The 21,933-nt window shown below is 42.3% G+C and overlaps 2 protein-coding genes across 2 annotated transcripts; one reads left to right on the plus strand and one right to left on the minus strand.

The window, feature by feature from the left end:
* The first annotated feature begins 417 nt into the window (after window positions 1-417).
* Window positions 418-4,967, plus strand: LOC135507196 (uncharacterized). The gene is made up of 4 exons (XM_064926791.1): window positions 418-423; window positions 1,204-3,199; window positions 3,681-3,766; window positions 4,109-4,967. Exons 1-4 carry the CDS (start codon window positions 418-420, stop codon window positions 4,199-4,201), a joined length of 2,181 nt encoding a protein of 726 aa, XP_064782863.1. The 3' UTR covers window positions 4,202-4,967.
* On the minus strand, window positions 4,948-21,667 carry frrs1a (ferric-chelate reductase 1a). The gene is made up of 16 exons (XM_064939216.1): window positions 21,644-21,667; window positions 20,472-20,670; window positions 19,998-20,137; window positions 19,760-19,854; window positions 19,474-19,621; window positions 16,412-16,594; window positions 16,222-16,320; window positions 15,277-15,424; window positions 13,741-13,854; window positions 13,394-13,509; window positions 13,226-13,312; window positions 11,615-11,712; window positions 11,210-11,268; window positions 10,406-10,549; window positions 7,055-7,134; window positions 4,948-6,679 (listed from the first exon to the last, which is right to left on the minus strand). The coding sequence occupies exons 1-16, from the start codon at window positions 21,650-21,652 to the stop codon at window positions 6,587-6,589; spliced, it is 1,812 nt and encodes a 603-aa protein (XP_064795288.1). The 5' UTR covers window positions 21,653-21,667; the 3' UTR covers window positions 4,948-6,586.
* Window positions 21,668-21,933: the final 266 nt, after the last annotated feature.

Genomic DNA, 21,933 nt, shown 5'->3' on the forward strand with positions numbered 1-21,933 from the left:
AACTAGGCTCGTAATTTAACAACTTTATTCGTATTTACAGATGACATACAACTTTGTAATTAAGGCACATGAAAGTTCAAATGTTCCAGAAGGCATTTCTGCCAAAAGAAACGCATTTTGACAAAAAAATAAATAAACATTCAAGTGCCTCCTGTGAAGTCGTGACTTGGGACATATGCTTAGTTTCCTGAAATGAGTCACATTTCACAGTTATGGTAGAAATTACAAGATTATGTGATACGGCTGTTATTGCATCAAATGTCTGTTGTATGCAACTGAATAAGGGGTTGTTAGAATGCTCATCTGTTCTACTGAGGATGGGCCTCTAGAAGACTTATGATGTCTTTGGGTGATACTGCATTCCAGAGCATGAGTTAATGTTTCTGTACTGGGGTACCAGGGGGAGATGGTTCCAGTATGGAGGTGGGGGACCAGACCCTGGTCTCTACACAATGAGAACTGTTTTTACAGCAGATACTGTCTGCTGTGACTTATAAATACCTTTCATACAAATCTTAACCTTGTGACCCATTCCATACATCTGTTTGTCATGTAGACTTAAGGATTGTGGACTTTGCTATAAAATGATATGGCTCGAACCAGCTCGTTGAGTTCGCAGTGATCACCTCCAGGGGTGATTACCGACCAGCTCCATTACTGCAGTAATGAAATAATAAAGTCGATTGTTTTGAAGAAATCTAAAAGTCTCTCCTTTTGATTACAATGATTCCACCACAGTGTAAAACCTTGTAGTGACACCTCTCTGTGAGAGTGAGGTGGAAACATCTCGTTTTGCAACAAAATGTGAACGTTTGTCTCTCTGAAATGAAACCATCTCGTCATAGGTTTCAAACAAATTCATGTCTGTCATTTAACAACCCCATGTCATCATTAGATGGGGAAAAACACAATCTATTTAATACGTTTTTAAACAAAAAAAGGTTAATTGACTAACATTCCAGAAAATTGATATATGGAATTAAATTCTTACACCGAACCGAGGGTACTGGCTGGTATAGGGGGTTCTTATTCTCTTGGTAAATAAAGGTAAAATAAAAACATTTATTAAATTTGAGATGTAATATGTAAAGAATTCCACTCACCACCACACTTCAAAAAGAGCCATTGAAGGAAGAAAACTGATAGAAATACCTCATACCAAGACAGGTTCTCCTCTGATAATGTTTTATTTGGCTTCCATAGAGAGCCACAGCTGGAGTGAAGACGATAAAGGGGAATGAAGTGATTGAGGGCTGCAGTGCTATCGACACTCCACAAGAGAAAGAAAAAGAACAAGAATCCCACTCTGGGGCCATAGCCATGGAGACCAGCCAGCTTTCAGAGATGGCGAACCTAACAGACTATAAAATGGATTCTGGGGAAACAGAGGACCAGAGACACCTGCTTAGCGAAAGCGAGGAAGAATGTGACCGAGAACCTTTCGCAGAATACAGAGGAACAAGAGAGAACTTAAAAACGTCAGTGGATGAACCGGACGAAGATGATGAAAGTGGTGAGGTGAACAGAGAGGAGGAGACTCACAACTTTGAGACAGGACGAAATGATTTCAGTCTAACACAGTTACTCAACTCCTCAAGTATATTTGGTAGTGAACCCGTTTGCAAGGTGGAAGACCTGCTTGCACAAGGTCACCTGGGCAACTCTTCTCCATCAGAAGTGACGACACAAGAGTCCATCTTGGAGCAGCGCATCCGAGAGGAGGTCTCCTCAGATGTCTCAACAGGGTCCTGTCATGACCCTGACCGAGATGACCTGAGTGACTGTCTCCAGGTAGAAATGGCCATCGTGTCATCAGACAGTGAGGCTGACGACCAGTGGAGGTCCACTTTTGCCTCTACAGTCAACAAGGAGGAAGGCTGTGATGGAAATGCTCAAGAGGCCCTCGAGAAGGACAGAGCCGCAGGGGAGGCAGAGAATGGGGCCAAGGGTGAAACTGGAGATAGTCCTCGCGTTCTTGAACAACCCGATTGCCCGACAGAATGCGAGATCCAAGACATGCCCTCTGGCAAGTTCCAGGGCTTATCCAAAATTCCAGAGGATGAAGAAGAGGTCAGCCAAGGCAGGACTCACAAAGTGAGTCGTTCTACATCTGCAAGCTCTTCTGCAAGCTCTGACCCCGACAAGAAGGTTCCTAAAGACTACTGTGTGATACAAGAAATGAAGAGCAAAAACATTAGTACAGAGCATGTGGACTTCCAGGGGGCTCGGAAGCAGTGGCGTCAAATGGAGGAGCAGACCCAAGGAGAGGTCCAGGTCCACCAGCCCACTGTCAGACAGCAGGGGATGTGCCAGGGAGGTCACAGCGCCATGTACACACCCGTCAGGAACATTGACCGACCCAGGAGGGACCCCGAAATTGACAGCCTTGCCCTTGGTGACTTTCAACACACTCAGTTCAGCCCATGTTCAGAAGACTCAGGTATGGATGACTTCAGCTACAGGTCCCTTTACGAGGACTCAGACAACCCTGTCGAAAGGGAGATACGACAGACCATAGAGCGTGAGGAGAACTTCAGGCGTGAGAGAGAGATTGCCAAACAGGGTCAAGCTGGAGAATCATCTGCACATTCGAAAACCCGACCAACTACTCTCTACCCCAGCAAGTACGGCAAAGGCCTTTGCCATGAGGTGGAAGAGAAACAGAAGATGTTTGAGTCTAGTGATCCCGGATGCAGGCCTTTGAGGTCTCCCAACGCAAAGAACCCAACCGTCTCCATATCCACCTCCCCATCGCCCACACCAAGGGGTGCAACCTACCATGAGATGACCGCCCAAAATGTTATCATCCTGGAGCCGGACTCCTACCCCACCAGCCCGAGGCATCGCACCCGGGGATCCTTGCTATCTCCGGGGCCCAGCAGGTACAGTGAGTGGCCCTTGGAAACGTCAGCCAATGTCATCATTTTAGAGACGTCCAACCTGATCATCCGGAGTGCCTCTGAGTTCTGCCTGAGCTCGGCCTCCTGCCAGGAGACCCAGGAGAGCACATTTGTCAACAACCCCTTCTTCAAGCTGCGCTCGCGGAGCTCCATGTCCCTGGTGGACCAGGAGATTAAGATGGTGAAGCAGAGGGAGGAGGAGTGGAGGAGGCAGAAGAGCCAGATGCAGACCAGGGAGAAGTACGACACCGTCCTGGTGTCCCCAAACCTCCTTGATAACCTGAGCTTTGATAAAGCAGGTATGTGCTGATTAATGATGTGCATGTGTAACCGTTGTGAAATGGCTAACTAGTTATTGGGGTGCACGCTAATAGAGTTTAATTCGGTGACAGATCTCGCTCTGAGACCTTGAAGTAGTTGTTTCCCTTGCTCTGGAAGGGCCGCAGCTTTTGTGGAGCGATGGGTAACGGTGCTCCGAGGTTGACTTGTCTGTGTGCAGAGTGTCCCTGGTTCGAGCCCAGGTAGGGGTGAGGAGAGGGATGGAAGGAACACGTACACGTGGTCATTATGGAAAAGAGTTTGTGGTTTGTAGCAGTGTTGTGTTTTCATTGCATCATTAGTGGTATTTTTCTGACTCAACAGCTGATCTTTTCATCTTACCTGCCTTAGACTTATAGCATACTTTGGATATCCTGCGCGTCTCATTCCCAATTAGTCCAAATTCATGATAGGTCTCTACGCATATGAATGTATGAGTGTTAATTGTTTCTCTTTTTCCAGAAGTGCCACTGAAATGTGTGTCTTCCCCTTCATCACCATCAAGGACTCGAAAGCTGGACCGCTCCGCCCTGTCATGTGACCATAGGGTATGTCTCCTATCTCCAATAATAATTCAAGATGAACAGTGTGTAAAAAAACAGATGCTAGCCTAGTCACCTGAAAACTTGCGTGCTTGGTCAATCCTCGTGCTGTTCGTTGTCAAGTCAAATTGCCAAACATGAGCAGGCTAGAAAAAAAGCTTTTGTCATCTGATTGCCTCATGAAATGTAAATCGGAATGACTCATTTAAATAACATTGCATGTGCTCATGTTTAAGTCTGCTCATTACATTTCCCAATAATATTTTGCCATTAACCATTTTAATAAATCACCATCCATTTTCACCTTGAAACTGCATGCAGTTTTACAGGTGAAACTCTTTCCTCCAGTTCCCAGAATCACTCTCCCCAGGACCAAGGAAAAAGAATGCCATGGCTCAGAGATGGGAGGCAGGACTATTTGTCAACCATGAAAAAGAGTAAAGAACATCAAACCAGAATAATACCGTGCCATACAACAGATGCCAACTTCCTGAACTTTAGATGTTTTCCAGTTCTATTGATACAGCTTGAATATTAACTTCAAAGCTACAGTACCAGTAGTGAAACAAAAATGTAAATTAAATTGTAAGAGATGAGAATTTGAAGATATGGACTGCCAGATGCTTTTTGAATGTGACAATGAATATGATTGTCTGGTTAAGATTTTTACATTTTTGAAGTACTGTCTTGGTTATACAAAAGATGTTGCATTTTTGTATTGCATTTTATTCTAAACAGACTTTAAATTAAAAAGGCTGAGAAATGTGGACATACGTATATTATGACTACCTGCATAATTAACTTCATGCCAAGTGTTTAATATGATAGCCACTTATAGTATATTCAAAGCTTGACCTGACATTGCCATTTTGAGATGCCTTTTTTTTTTAACCTTCAAATGTGATTTTTTTGGGTTGCTGTTGGCTTAGTATTACTTGCTAGACTAGCACAAAACTCCAAGCGGAATACTTTAATGTTTAAATGGCATTCATTTTAAGTGTTGTTTCATGGAGAATGTGTTTGTTCATTCTCAATTGAAAATGCTACACCAAAATAAAGTTGGATTGACATTAAGGACAATAATTGGCTGTGTCCTCCTGTTACCTAGAAATGCATGTGCCTGTCAGTGTGTATTGATTGGGAAGCTAGCTGTAAATCCAATAAAATGTACAGCCACAGGAAGGGAGTTACATTTGGAAAGTTATTTATTTCATATTATACTACAGGATCATTTCTGTTACGGGAAACATAACAATTCAACAAAGTGAATTTGTAATTATTCATTAACATTGTGGGAATAAATTCTGCATTCTCCCTTACATATATTCAGCAACTCTTCACAGATGTAATGTAATAAACATGAACTCATGGGACAAGGCTGTATCGAGATATTGAAATGCATTACACTCAGTGGACAGTTTAGGTACACCCATCTAGTACAGAGTCAGACCCCCCCCTTGCATCCAGAACGCCTGAATTCTACAAGGTGTCAAACGGTCCACAGGGATGTTGGTCCATGCTGACATGAAGGCATCAGAGTTAATGTAGATTGGATGGCGGTACATTCATGCTGCGAACAGCCCGTGCCATCTCATCCCAAAGACCACTCTATTGAGTGGTCAGGAACAATGTTCAAATACGCTGTGGCAGTTGATGCTCAATTGGTATCAAGGGACCTGACACATGGCAGGACAACATTCCCCACACCAGCCTGTACCGATGACACTAGGCAGGATGGGTCCATGGACTCTGCTACTCATACCAAATCCTGTCTGCCATTAGCATGACACAACAGGAACCGGGATTCTTCAGACCAGGCAATATTTCTCCAGTCCAGTTGGTGATCACGTGCCCAATGAAGAGTTGTTTATAGCTGAAAGGAGCGGTGGTCTGCTGCAATAGCCCATCCGTGACAAGGATAGCAGAGTTTTGCGTTCCAAGATTACATTCTGCACACCACTGTTGTACTGCGCCATTGTTTGTGGCCCACCTGTTAGCTTGCACAATTCTTGCTATTCTCTTTAGACCTTACATCAACGAGCTGTTTCCACCTACAGGACTGCCACTGACTGGATGTTTGTTTGTCACCCCCATCGCGGCAAACCCTAGACACGTGTGTGTGTGTGAGTACAGCCCAGGAGGGCAGCCATTTCTGAGATACTGGTACCAGTGCACCTGGCACTGACAATCATACCACGCTCAAAGTCGCTTAGACCACTGGTTTCGCCTATTCGAATGGTCAGTCGAACAGTAACAAATGCCTCGATGCCACAGGAGGTTGGTGGGAACTTAATTGGGGAGGACAGGTTCGTGGTAATGGCTGGAGGCATTAGTGGAACGGTATCAAATACGTCAAACATGGCTTCCATGCATTTGATACCATTCCAGTCGCTCGGTTCAGGCCATTATTAGGAGCCGTCCTCCCCTCAGCAGCCTCCTGTGCTCAATGCCTGTCTGCTTGCTTTACAGTATACACACTAAGCCACGGCCACGTGACCGTCTGAAGGAGCGATCTATTTTTGTGAACGGGACGGTATACCTAATAAACTGGCTGCTGAGTGTACAACTGCATTTCCTGAGAAGTTGGGATAAGAACATTGGTGCAAAATCAATAGTGCAGAAATACTTTTGATGTGTGTGTAATGGATAATCTATCCAGTATTTTTTTTGTATATATATATATATATCCCATTTATAGCTTTAGATCTGGTTCAGTGCTTTGATCTGCCTGTGGCCTGGATCTGAATAAGAGTCAGGATCCTCCACCTTTCTTCCACCAGACAGTGAGTTGTCATGTACCATGGAATGGCCCTTCTCACAGATTCATCACAATCCACTGATGGTGTGAATGAAGCTGATCAGGAACCCACTATTCCCAATAACGAAGGCAAGAAGGGCAACAATTTTGAACCATGCGTCCTGTGGGGGGAGAAAAAAAAAACATTAAAAATAGTCAAAAGTGCACAATATTATAGACAATACAAACTGGCATTTTGCACAAATCTGTCATGACAGCCTTAATATCAAATGAGTAGCTAAAAACCAGCAGTTGATTTGGTTCTGGGTGCCAAGATTACTTTGGACCAGCAGTTGCTAGTAAATCCCATACATTTACTCCTGAACAATCAAAATCGCATCTAATCAGACAAAGCGGACTTCATAAAAACATGTCCAAGAAAAGAGTTCATCTTAAAACTACATCTGGCTTCAAAGTTGAATTCTTACTGGCCTTCACACTTCAAATTACTTAAAAGCTTCAGAGATAAACCCTTAAATCTGTGCTTATGGCCTTACCCAAGTGCTGTCCTCTGAGTCGTCAGCAAGAATCCGTTGCTGATCAGTGTCACCCGCTTTGGAAACAAAGTAACAAAATCCTAAAAACAGGAAAAAAATGATTTACCTTGAAGGAATATGGCATATGGGCTATTCACACATACATTGCAGTCGGAAAGTATTCAGACTCCTTGACTTTCCACATGTTATATTACAACCATAAGAGTTTTCCCCCTCAAATCTACACACAACCCCATAATGGACAAAGCAAAAACACGTTTATACATTCCAAATGTATACAGTATAAAAAAACTGGAACATAATTACAGTACATATGTTCTCAGACCCTTTACGGAGTACTTTGTTGAAGCACCTTTGGCAGCGATTACAGTCTCAAGTCTTCTTGGGTATGACACATGCTTTCTTCTGGAAAATGTGAAGTCCAAGATGGACAAAGGGGGTGTTGTTGGGGCTGTGTTTCTGGACCTAAGGAAGGCTTTGATACTGTTAACCAAGATATTCTCATCACAAAACTTGTCTAACTTCCCCGAAAGCCTAGAATCTTGTCAATCCAACTGCGGTCAGATTTAAAAGGATTTACTGCGAAAGAATACAATTATCTGAGAACAAAGCCCCATAAAAAGAAAAACTATTTCAACCAGCACAGGCGTAACAAAATCAAATTACAATGAAATAAATAATTTACCTTTAACAATCTTCCTGTTTGCAATCAGAATGCTCATTGTTACACAATGATCTTTTGTTTGATAAAATCAATTTTTATAGCCTAACACGAAACATTTTGTGAACCGCTTGCGTCGTGAATTCGTCTCATTCCATTTGATGTAAATACAAAGTGACTTTATCCAGTCATGTTTGGTTTCATTGCAATCAACTGGTTTGTAACAACCAAAATGGGTCATTTCTCGGGAAGTATTGACTGAAAGAAGCCAATTTGAAGACAAGTAATGACTTGTGCACCAATGATATGACCGCTGTTTCGTTGATTGACTATTTTAACCCAGTGACCACTGATCTTAAAATCTAGCTGGGTCGATAGCCAATGAGCTGAGGTAAACAGCAATATGTAATGTTTGTGTTGGAAGACCAACCCATGTAGTAAACTCCAGCGTAAAGAGGGTCATTCGCCATTGAAGATTCATACCAGAAGGAGCCACGCATGTTACGCACAGCATTATTTTGGTAAAGCGCATCTTCAGCTGTTTATACAGTATATCAAATCAGTATGGCGACTAAGTCAGGAAAAGCTAAATCTAAATACAGATGTACACACAATTCTAGTAGAAATTGAGCGAGAAAGTGACAGATTGGAGGACGATTCATTTAGCGATTCCCAAATGGAGGAATATTTTTTTGAACCGAGAGGACATCGTTTTGGACTGGTAAGTTCTCGTGTTAATGCAGTTTGAAATTAATATATCTGATTTAATTTTAGTAGCAATATATAAAAATGTAATGAAATGTTTAAAGTACACTTTAGCGGGACACCTGTCGACAACATCCGGTGAAATTGGAGGGAGCGCAAATCAAATAAATAATCGTAATATTAAAACATACATGTATCTTATATCATTTAAAAGCTGAACTTGTTAATCTAAATGATTTCCAAAAGGCTTTACAGAGAAGGCATACCATGCAATTGTCTGGAGGACGGCGCCCCACAGCAACATTTCTCAACCAGCACAGGCTTCACAAAAAGCGATTAAATAAATCACCTACTTTTGAAAATCTTCCTGTTTGCAAGCCCAAGAGTCCCAGCTACAACATGGTCGTTTTGTTAGATAAAAATCCTTCTTTATATCCCAAAAAGTCAATTTAGCTGGGGCCATCAATTTCAGTAATCCACTCGTTCAACATGCAGTCCAAAAAGCTACTGCTAAAATGTATCCAAACAAGTCAAATTACATCTATTTAATCCTCAGGTACCCTAAAATGTAAATAAACTATAATTTTTCCATACAAAAAGTAACATGATCAATAGGAAAGTAAGATGAGTAGTTGGCCGAAAGACTGATATTGTTCCGGTGCTCTAAAACTCAATTCTTGCTCATTTTAAGAAACAAGCCTGAAACCTTGAACAAAGACTGTTGACATCTAGTGGAAGCCATAGGAATTGCAAACTGGGAGCTGGAATTACATAGGAACAATAGCTTTCCATAAGAGCCTGGAGCCTCAAATTCTGGTTGTTTTTTCACTTGCCATATCAATTCTGTTACAGTCTCAGACATTATTTTAACAGTTGTAGAAATAATGTGTTTCCTATATGAATATCCTGGCTTCTGGACCTGAGTAACAGGAAGTTTACTTTAAGCACATCAGTCAGGTGGAAATTCAGGAAACTAGACCCTATCCCCTTTGCAAACGCCAAGCGGGCTGTCATGTGCCTTTTACTGGAGTGGGTTCTGTCTGGCACTTTACCATAAAGGTTTAATTGGTGGAGTGCTGCAGAGATGGGAGAACCTTCCAGAAGGACAACCATCTCCACAGAGGAAATCTGAAGCTCTGTCAGAGTGACGATTGGGTTCTTGGTCACCTCCCTGACCAAGGCCCTTCTCCCCTGATTGCTCAGTTTGGCTGGGCTGCCAGCTCTAGGAAGAGTCTTGGTGGTTCCAAACTTCTTCCATTTAAGAAGGAGTCCACTGTTCTTGGGGACCTTCAATGCTGCAGAAATTGTTTGGTACCCTTCCCCTGATCTTTGCCTTGACACAATGCTCTTGGAGCTCTACGGACAATTCCTTCGACCTCATAGCTTGGTTTTTGCTCTAACATACATTGTCAACTGTGGGACCTTTATATAGACAGGTGTGCGCCTTTCAAATCATGTCCAATCAATTGAATATACCAGTTGGACTCCAATCAAGTTGTAGAAACATCAATGGAAACAGGATGCACCGGAGAGCAATTTCAAGTCTCATAGCAAAGGTTCTCAAGACTTCCCTGTTTATATATAAATTTGCAAACAATTTTTTTTAAATCCATTTTTGCTTTGTCAGTATGGGGTATTGCGTGTAGATTGAGGGGTGAAAAAAAACAATGGAATCCATTTTAGAATAAGGCTGTAACATAAAATATGGAAAAAAAAAGTCAAGGGGTCTGAATACTATCCAAATGCATTGTATAACCTGTTATGAAGGTTGAAATAAATGTGAGGATGTGCATTGTCTTAACTAGATATACACACTAATCATGTGTGAATAACTGCTCATGTCAAGAATTCAAAAAGTTGGCATATAGCAAGAAAGGAAGTAATGCATTTGCACATCAAATTTGGATGAAAGATTCAACTTGTCACCTATAAAAAGAAAACTTCTCACTGATGTCACAACTAATGGAGATTAACCGATTCCTTACGTGTTTTAATGTAGCCTTTTTTATGGAGCCCAAGAAGCACCCTCAAGAGAACGACCCATGCCAGGAACCCAGCCAGAACCACCAGGCGCCAGGAGTGAGGCAGGAGCACAGATTGCTGGCCCATCCCCAAAAACATGGCCGCCACTGCATCACAACAGGAAGAGAATCACATGATAAAGGATAAGGGTTTTCCCTGACCATGTGACCGGATCAGGAAAAACTCAGGGCCCAATGCTGCATTCACATGCTCGTCGGAAGTTGGAAACTTCCCAATAAGGAAGTTAAGTCCGATATGATTGTGGTCAAGTGCTTTAGAAGTCGGAACAATTAGCTAAAAAAAGTTAGCTAACGGTGCTAATACAGTAAGCTAAGTTTGACAGTATTGTCACACCATCTTAATTATCCACATGGATAAGCTTGTGAAACTGATTGGTCGTCATGTTTTGGTTGACAAGGTGAGATGTCAGTGGTGAAATGAAACTCAGCCACTCAGGTAAAAGCTCATCTTGACATGACTTGGAGGGTTGTTCAAGTAAAACGTTATATTTCTGTTGACTCCGACAGCCCGTGAATGCACCAGTAGTGATAGATAGGACCCTGAGCTTTTCCTGGTAAAGTCACATGGTCAGGAAAAATTCCTGTCCCAAAACCGGATTTACTCAATGGGAAGTGATCCTCAGTTAGCTACTCAGTAACAGTGACATTCAATAAGACAAAATTAGGACTTTGTATGCGTTAGGTTATTTAGCGTGACTATCAAATATGTACTAAAAGAACAGAAGAATTTCCAGAAGGTTGACTAACCAGCCATAATCTCAGCAACAGTGCCAGCTCCCCAATGCAGCCAATTAAACACCCACCTCCTGCAAAGAACGAACATCTCAGTGGTAGGAATAAAGGCTAATAATAGAATAACACTTATATCACAGCCATGGAATGGATAGAGAAAACAAGGGCACCAGAGTCAATATACAATCCAGCCATTACTTGTATGGGTAATGGTAGCACTTAATTTGTTTTTAACCTATGCCATGATCAAAATCATTTGTTAATGTTCATATTTTCATTCAATGTCACCAAATGTATGTATTATAAACCGTTTAGCATGAGGTCTACGTAAATGTTTACGAAACAGTTTAGCAAAGCATTTCCAGCATTAGAATCTTCCATTGCGGTATGGAGTACAGATGGTAGTCAATTGGGCTTTACCTGGAGGAGTCAGGGGGAGGTCTGAGAGTGGCCATGATAGGCTGAAGCAGAGCCAGGGCTAGTACAGTACATCCCAGGTAGGGATGGGCCCCAGCATGCTGGAGACAGACACCAGAAAGACAAAACGCTCTGTATTAAACACTAAAGCCCTCAACGCAAGCAAACAACTTTTTTACCCAGACTACGTAAATTGACCTAACTAATACACACCCACTGGACTCTACCCACACATACAACCCAGCACACAGTCATATGTCCTTACACACATGCACTGATGCCACAAACACTTTCCCTGCTGCTACTGTCTATCTGGCCTGTTGCCTAGTCATTTTACTCCTACCCATCTGTACATGGCTACCTCAGTTCTCGTACACTTTCACATCGACTCAGTACTGGTACTCCCTGTATAGAGCCATGTTTTTTTATTTTGTTACTCGTTAGTCACTGTTGATTCCTTGTGTCTAGGGGTTGCACATTTTGGGGAATATACAGAGGTGGAAACTTTCCGTGGGAATATATGCAAATTAATACCATTTAAAATGTAGATGTTCTTTGCATTGGATACATCTACCATATGGAGACAGAAACAAACATTTTACCTTATAAGTAGATGACTGCAAATGATTAAATCCTTCCAATAGAAATAACAATTTAGTTAGGAATAGAACTTTAATTAAATGAGTTGACTCTTCACATGAGATGATTTCACTGAACAAAAGAAAGGGATTGAGACTCCTCCCCTCCAGGAGACTGTCAAACATGATACCAACACCACCCCAACGGGTGTTGCTGTGTAGCTTCAGTGTGGTGCTCTTATTCCTCTTACTTTGCTTGGTGAGGTAGATTGCTGCTATAACTTGATGACCCTTCACATACCTAACCATTTCATTGGCTCTCTTGTAGAGTGTATCCATTGTTCTCAGTGCCATGGTGTCATTGAGAAGCAGATTCAACACATGAGCAACACATCAAAATGGGTGTGATGTGAGGGTAGGACTCCACTTTGACCAAGCAGCCTTCATGGTCGCAGCATTGTCAGTCACCAGAGCAAATACCTCATTGATGACTGCCTTCAGCTCATCTGCAATGTAGAGACCGGTGTGTTGTCCCTTGTGCCTGTGCTCTTGTAGAATACTGGCTGGAGATAGAGTTAATTATTCCTTGCCCATGAACATTTGACATCTCAGAGATGGTTGCAAAACAGTCTGCTTTCTTGAGGATTTGCTTTCCGTCACTTGAACTCTGCACCCAACAAATGAGTAGATAAAGCATGTCTGGTTGGAGGGGTGTATGCTGGGCAAAGAACATTCAGAAATCTCTTCCAATACACATTGCCTGTGAGCAGCAGAGGTGAAGCAGTTGCATTCACAGCTCGAGCAAGACATGCATCAGGATTTCTGACTACGTTCCTCCATAGAGTCAAAAAACTAAATCGATTTGGTTGAATCGGTCCATGACTGTTACATTATAGTCAGGCACTCAAAATATCCTCCTCATCCGACAACAAGATGCAATGCCCTCTGCTGGCTAAACAAGGTTAAGGCCGTGTATAACGTCGCAGGTGTGAGGCAGAATAAGAGGGATTTTGTGTGCTAATGCTTACTAGCTTACCTTACTCCAACCTCCTCTGTAGATGAAGGGAAGAGTGAAGGCCACACAGGTAAGCAGCACTGTTAATATCATCAAACCTCGATGCACCTGGACAAACAAAACACGTTGATGCTTATCACCTTTAAGCAGTGACATGTGTACAGACAACCTTCAGTTTCTTTCACATACCTGGAACCAAATTCTCTGACCAAACAGTGTTCTCTCTGGCCAATCAGGCTTGAAGTAGCTGGCTAGGAAAGTACCCGTGCTTCCAGCCAACATCCAGGCAATTAACATCAGAACGCCTGATATTACAAAAGAGATAACAGGTATTACAGGTGGGAATCAGACCAACACTTTTAGAGGAGCCATAAGCATTCATAAATCAAGTCGTGAAATGCTGCATGTATCAAATTGTGGACACGTCTGACATGACATATTGACTTGGTATTGCGCATAGAGCTAAATGTTGGTTTTATGTAGTTACAGAATTCTACATTTGTTTGCCTATCATTTTCAGTCTCCAGTCCACTCACTGTGAAATTTCATGAGAAGTGGTGATCGAGAGCCATTGAGAATCTCTGCTGGGCCGTTGATGACCAACTGCTGTGAGGATATGAGGGGTTGGCGGTCATGCCTGTGCACCTCGCCTCAAAACAATGAGAGAGAGAGAGAGACAAGTTAGCAGCAAGTCATTTACAGTAGCTACAGGCTTCTCATATAGGTAATGTGTCACCATGAGTGACAGAGGTCAGTGAAGGTGACATCCCACTGGGAACACTAAGGTTGAATCAATATGGTTTCCATGTAATTTCAATGAAATTAAGTTAAACCAATGTGGAAAAGATCTGTGCTCAGTGGGATATTTTTTTAATTTTACCAGGCAAGTCAGTTTAGAACAAATTCTGATTTTCAATGATGGCCTAGGAACAGTGGGTTAACTGCCTGTTCAGGGGCAGAACAGATTTGTACCTTGTCAGCTTGGTGATTTGAACTTGCAACCTTTTGGTTACTAGTCCAACGCTCTAACCAATAGGCTACCCTGCCGCCCCAATGGGGGAGACTCCATCTATAGAAATATTGCCTACAATTAAAAGGCTGCACGCTATTGTGTGACAGCATAATTTGAAGTCATTTCAGAGCCAGCGTTAAACTCGTTGCCTCTCGACCCTCATAACCTTATCTATATTGTCACTTATCATTTGTCATAAACAGGTCAGAGGTGAAAAGTATTTCCTTTTTCTTCACAATGCACCTAAAATGATATATACACACACACAGAATTGATTTGACATTTACTGTCATGGTAGTCCGTTGCGGAAGCGTGGGTGTCATTAAAAATGTGAAATAAATATGTTATGAGACTTTGCCGAGGGCAATAACACCAGCCAACCTCATAAACCACAAAATCCTTGACCTGAGTCGACAGAAAACTCTGACATGACATTTTTGTGAGCTAGGCGATAACTAGTCAAGTCAGGGAGCTTAGATCCTAAAGAACCGGATCTGAAGTTGCATTTATATTTTATGATGTAGTGTAAAAGATATGTAGATGTATGCAAAAGACAATATGCTAATGGATGTAATAAAGGAAACCATTTGCAATACAGCCCTTCCTTGTACAGTAATTAGAGATCTATTAAAATGTGTGGAAGACCTTTCCAGTACCCCAACACACTACTACAATAAAAACTATCAAAATATAAATGTTTTTAAAAAAATTTTTACTGAAGTACTTTGTGTCAGCATCCAGCAGTGATCAGCTGGTGGTTGCATAGTAAAGGTGTCACTAGCTCGAATTCTAATTGAGCTGGCACCAGTTGTGAAAATGGGCTGTGCTGGCCCAGGTTTCCACCAAACCAGCGCGAATTTCATTTGAACAGCTTGAATTTGGCCCTAATTTTAAGTGCCAATGGAAACAGGGCTTAAGAGGTTTACAATAAAACTATCACAGGTCTATACCTGTATGCTCAAATCTGATCAATATGATTTTGCATTCTGCCCTTTGTTGTTGGTAACATATTGGACAGGTACAAAACCATACCATGATTGTATATCATATTGCAACTCACCGTTTTCAGCTTCACCGTATGCCATGAACAGGTAGTAATGTGCGTCCAGGTTAAACCGGGTCGGGTCCTGTGGGACAAGAACTTGTCGACGAAACTGACACTGAATGACTCCATCCGCCAATCTCCAGGCCACATCTGTAAGAACATTCTATAGGAAAAGGAAATAATGGCATGTCTATAGCTATCTGCCAGTCCTTAACTTGAGTCCCATGCAGGAAAAGCTTGACAAGAATAGCTTGCTGAACTTATGTTTGTTGCATTTCTTATGCTAATAAACTACTCAAAAGAGGGACGTAACATCTTGCTGAATGTTAACAGCAGCCAATAGAAGTCACCGGTAGTTTGAAAGAAGAGCGAACGCACGATGGCGGTAAGCTATAGCAGTCATCTATTCAAACCCATAACCATTCAATCTTTGTGAAGAGAAGTGAACGCCTTCTGCATCAAACTCGTCCAATATCATTCAAGGATGTCATTAGAATATTGAAGAGAAGGACATCAAAAAGGTATGTCACTTAACTATTGACAGCAATTAAGGAATGAAGCAACAATAGAGAAAGAGGGTAGGATAATATCAGGGGAATGTTTATGAAAAGTATATATGCATCAGCCTACTAAACATACAAATAGGCCCCATTATATTTCATATAGTTATTGGACAATCATTTGGTATTTTTTGGGCTTGGTCTCATGAAATGTTTTTAATGTAGGGCTCAATGTATGGCTCAGGTAGCGTCAGGCTTGAAAGTTCAATCAAAGCGCTAATCAAATCCAGACATAGGCCTATTTATAATGCTTTTGAATGGCACTTCCGGTTTTGGCGGGAAATACCGGGTTACCTGGGACAAAAGGGATTTATTCTCTGGATGGAACATTTGTAAAATATTGAACCCTAACAGGTAGGTCTATAGAAGAGACAATTCAAGTCATACTGTGGGGTTTTACCTCAGAGGCCTCCTGTGGGTAGGACCTTCCTTTGACATAAGCTGCGCTCACATCCACCAAGCTGTCATCCCTCACACATAGGTACATGTCATCATCCCCCTATCAACAGAATAAGGAAGGAAGAGCATAATGTCACAGCCAAATGCTACAGTACCTTATCTAGCAAGTTATCAACCAATGCTTAACTTACCATCCATGTGTCATGGGAGAGGGCGAAGGCAATGTAGCCATCTGAGGGCCCACTGAGCTCAAACACCACAGTCTGACCCTTGGGGGCGAATGACAGGAAGAAGCACGATGGATCTTTTTCCGGGTCACATCCCACTGGGTCCAACAGGCAGGACTTCTGTTGGCCACAGCCCACTGAGCTGAACTGAAACAGGATTCAAGAAAGGAGACAGTGAGAGAAACCGACAGAGCATGAATGGGGGGTGATCTATACCAAAACATACAGTAATGTACACTTTATATTCCATTACACAGTGCTTTCAGAAAGCATTCTGAACCATTCCTCCACATTTTGTTATGTTACAGCCTTGATATAAAATTTATTAAACAAACATTTCTCAAGCTACACACTACCCCATTTAAACATTTACATAATTATTCAGACCCTTTATAATAATAATAATAAATCCCATTTAGCAGACGCTTTTGTCCAAAGCGACTTACAAGTCGGCTGGGGCCACTACTTTTACATATGGGTGTCCCCAGCGGGAATCGAACCCACGACGCTTGGCGTTGCAAGCGCCATGCTCTACCGACTGAGCCTTGAAATAGTGTTCAGGTGCATCCTGTTTCCATTGATAGTCCTTGAGACTTTGGCCAAAACCTGATATTTCCATTGCCTTGCCCCCCCAAAAAAAGATACCGATAACCGATTTAAAATTCAGCGACCTTCAGTGCAATATGAATGTCAGTACACAGAATAGGCTGACTGGGGAGGTGATCAGTCATGTGATAAGAACTACAACACTAATATTTACTTAAACTCTTCAGTTGTTTTTTTATTTTATTTTACTAGGCAAGTCTGTTAAGAACAAATTCTTATTTTCAATGACGGCCTAGGAACAGTGGGTTAACTGCCTGTTCAGGTGCAGAACGACAGCGCGGGGATTCGAACTTGCATCCTTTTGGTTACTAGTCCAACGCTCAAACCACTAGGCTACCCTGCCGCCCTAAAGTTTTGTTCTGTGGGTGTCACCGAGTAGACTGATACACCATTTCATTGCTTCACATTCCAACCTTGTCCAAATATGGCATGATTCCACTAACTGTATCCCGCATCACTTTCAAAGAGGTAGTTTTATTTTGAAGCAAACTGCAAATTCCACTATTGTGCCTAATCCTTATTGTGGCTAGCTTCACAACAGATAACCCAGTCTGGTCGAGTCTCACTAGCCAGATGAAGCTAGCTTGCTGCTTTAATGTTAGCTTTGGGCAACAGGGTTAAGTAGCTGGCTATATTTTTTTTCATAAACTGAAGTTGTTCCGCCTATTGAAATTGAACAAGTAGCTACCTAGCTAATACTTACAAGGATTCCTAAATCATTGCTAAGAACAGTGAAAATGACTGCAGTTTCTACTGGTCATTGTTTTCAGGCTGGTTGTATTGGTGCTAGCTAGGTACGAATAATGCTTTCCAACCAACACTATTGTAAACACAATTTGTGGCCGGTGTTTGCAGACTCCTGGACAGCTTTGACAGTGCTACTGATCGCAGTGGTGGCACTTGGCTTGCACGTGCAAATTCCGGACACACAACATTTTATAATAGAACTGTTATTAGAAGTGACAAATTAAAGGCTTATTTAATGCAGCAAAGTGTTATTTGACGTGTATGTTTTTTGACACGAAAAGACCCAAACAGGGTTCCATAGTATTTTGTGAAGCTTAAAGCAGTGACGCAGTTACTGTCACTCCGGTAGGCAACGTTAGTGTGTACCGGTGTGCGACTAGTTACGAAAGAAAACGGTTGATTGCGAAGGGCAATGAATTCCTTTATCTTGGTGTTAATGGGGTTCACATTTGAGTTGTCTCGCTGAAATTGTCTTAGTCTTCCAAATGACTGCGTGATCCACACAGCAGACACTGGTTTAGGTTAGGAATGCTGTGTTGCACGTGTAGGGCAACATTGTACGTGGTGTCAGCTTTGACATCGTTTTTTCCCCTACATCGGCATGAAACTAGATATTGGGTCGATACCGATGTTTGCATTTTTGGCTAATATCGTCCGATATGTTCCATTATATATCGTGCATCCCTAGTTTCTATTGGAGTCCAACTGTGGACAATGTAATTGATTGGACATGATTTGGAAAGGCACACACACGTCTATATAATGTCCCACATTGACAGTGCAAACCAAGCCATGAAATCTAAGGAATTAGCCATAAAGCTCCAAGACAGGATTTTGTCAAGGCACAGATCTGAAAGGTACCAAAACATTTGACAGCACGCTTGGAGTTTGCCAAATGGCACCCAAAGGACTAAGACCATAAGAAACAAGATTCTGGTCTGATGAGAAGCCAAGATTGAACTCTTTGGCCTGAATGCCAAGCGTCACATCTGGAGGAAACCTTGCACCACCCCTACGGTGAAGCATGGTGATGGCAGCATCATGGTGTGGGAATGTTTTTCCAGTGTCAGGGACTGGGAGACTAGTCAGGTTAGGGAAAAATCAAGGGACCAAAGCAGAGAAATCCTTGATGAAAACCTGCTCCAGAGCACTCAGAATCCCAGACTGGGGAAAAGGGTCGCCTTCCAACAGGACAATAACCCTAAGCACACAACCAAGACAATGCAGGAGTGGCTTCGGGGACAGGTCTCTGAATGTCCTTGAGTGGCTCAGCCAGAACCTGGACTTGAGCCTGATCTAAAATCTCTGGAGGGACCTGAAAATAGCTGTGAAGTGATGCTCCCCATCCAACCTGACAGAGCTGGAGGGGGAAACTCCCCAAATACAGATGTGCCAAGCTTGTAGCATCATACCCAAGAATACTTGAAGCTGTAATCACTGGTGCTTTAACAAGGTACTGGCTAAAGCGTCTGAACACTTATGTAAATGTGACAGTTGTTTTTAAATACATTTTCTCAAATGTCTAAACCTAAATCTGCTTTGTCATTATGGGGTACTGTATGTACAGTGATGAGGAAAACAATTAAATCAATTTTAGAATAAGGCTGTAACGTAACAAAATGTAGCTATTCATACCCCTTGAAACTATGTTCCAGATGCACTGTATGACTTACTGGTCTGGGCAACACAGAGGGAGTTGACGTCTTTATGGTAGTGGAAGGTGTGGTGGGTTTAGGTGGGATGGGAGTTACCCCACTCTGAGACACAACAGGACCGGGGATTTTCACCCAGAAAGTCTTGTAATGAGCCACTACGGTCACACTTAATTTAGAAACACAAATGAATTGTTAACTGTACACTCGGGATATAATTTTGTTTGCTGTAGATTGTAAATGACCATAGCATGTCATGGAAATGCATGTGTGAGACAGGGAATGCAGATGGACTCTAAACACTCACAGAAATTTGACAGCGTCTGGTGAGTTTTGGGGAGCTTTCCAGATTACCACGATTTGTGTCTGTCTGGCATCACTTGTGTGACTGACAGCTGAATCCTAAATAGCAACAAAAATAAAAACTATAATAAATTGCAAGAAATATAGAGTATTGAGGCCATGTGTAACCTGAGGTCATTGTAAAGGACTCATTCCGAGTCAAATGAAAATAAACGCATTTGCATCAAGGTAAGTAGGCCTACCGGAGTGTGGCCACATTGCAACAGTTGTGTGGTTATAGGATTGGTCAGGATGAAGGAGCCGACAGCGTCAGAGTCCGGATTGGAGGCATTCCGAGCCTCGAGCAGGAATCCCTCGAAATATGTTGTTCCAGATATGGTAACTAGGGACATTACATGACAGTGTAGGAGTGTGCTTCTGTTGGACCCAGAACAATTCTTTCAATGCCAACTGAATAAAATGCTGATAAAAGGGGCGGATGTCTAGTCCTCTGGATTAGTCACATCCTCTTTTGATCCTAGCATGTTTCTGTTCATAATATTGTGCACAGGAGCTCTAGGAAAAAGACTGAAATGTATTGACAAACCTCTACTTCTGTTTGGAAACACCCTGAAAACCCTGATTACATTGGAGTTAACAATTTAAGAAGCTTTCTATTCCCATCGTCTGAGAATTTCTGAATATATTCCTCTTGTATTAACAAACGTTATCATTACCTTGGATGTAATCTCCAGAACTGAATTCAGTGACATTGACAGCCAGAGTGTAGGGAGAGTGGGTGGTATTGGGGGCATGGCCGTGTTTTGGCATCATACTCCCACAGGCTTCAGTCACTTTTCCATTGGAGAAGGCATCAACTGATGTCAAACAAAGAGTCTGAACTAACAGCTGGATGGTCCATAACCTCCCACCCATCTAAAAAAGACAAAATAAAACCCTCTAATACACACCCTTGAAGGCAAGCACATGTAATAATGGTTATTGATATATCCATTGAACCACCTACAAATGTACCACTTGCAGATACACTACATGACCAAAAGTATGTAGACACCTGCTCGTCAAACATCTTATTCCAAAATCATGGGGGTTAATATGGAGTTGGTCCCCCCTTGGCTGCTATAACAGCCTCCATTCTTCTGTGAAGGCTTGCCACTAGATTTTAGAACATTGCTGTGGGGACATGTGTCCATTCAACAACAGCACTTGTGAGGTCTGGGACTGATGTTGGGAGATTAGGCCCGGCTCAAAGTCGATGTTCCAATTCATCCCAAAGGTGTTTGACGGGTTTGAGGTCAGGGCTCTGTGCAAGCCAGTCAAGTTATCCCACACCGATCTCAAAACATTTGTATGGACCTCGCTTTGTGCACAGGGGCATTGTCATGCTGAAACAAGAAATGGCCTTCCCCAAACTGTTGTCACAAAGTTGGAAGCACAGAAGCATCTAGAATGTCATTGCAGGCTGTTGCGTTAAGATTTCCCTTCACTGGAACTAAAGGGCCTAGCCCGAAACATGAAAAACAGCCCCAGACCATTATTACTCCTCCACCAAACCTTACAGTTGGCACTATGCATTGGGGTAGGTACCGTTCCTGTCAGCAATGGGTGTGGCTGAAATAACCAAATCCACTAATTTGAAGGGGTGTCCGTATACTTTTGCATATATAGTGTATTTCTCAGTTAGCATGTGGCACATTCAAGAGCCTAAGACAGTGAAAGTTAACAGACATAGCATTGAGCAAACCAATGAAAAATACTATTCTAGCAGTAAGCTTTAAGTAAGCCAAATAAGGCATGTGGTCATTTCAAACCAATGGAAAACAGTATCGGAACTGACGAACTAGGACAAAAGACAGTTTAAAGGACATATCTCGGACCATGTACTCACCTCCAGCATACTTTACTGCTTGCGAAAAGGATAGTATGTGTTTTATTGCCTGAGCAAGGCTTTTTAAAGCTCATGCCCTGGGCGGTTCTTCCTCCAATGTGGGCTTGCCTTGTATGGGAAGAGGCATGGCTTACATAGTGTGAGTACCGGTCTCTTTAACTAACATTCCACTTGCCACTCCTTGTCATTGCCAAAGAGAAGGGCTTTTCTGTTATCTCAATGTTCAAGTTATGCGCTGGATTTAGAGCAGAGTTGCTCATTGGTTGTTGGAAATTGTGACGACCCTCCCA

Source organism: Oncorhynchus masou, chromosome 3, assembly GCF_036934945.1.
Source record: "Oncorhynchus masou masou isolate Uvic2021 chromosome 3, UVic_Omas_1.1, whole genome shotgun sequence".
NCBI classification, from domain to species: domain Eukaryota; kingdom Metazoa; phylum Chordata; class Actinopteri; order Salmoniformes; family Salmonidae; genus Oncorhynchus; species Oncorhynchus masou.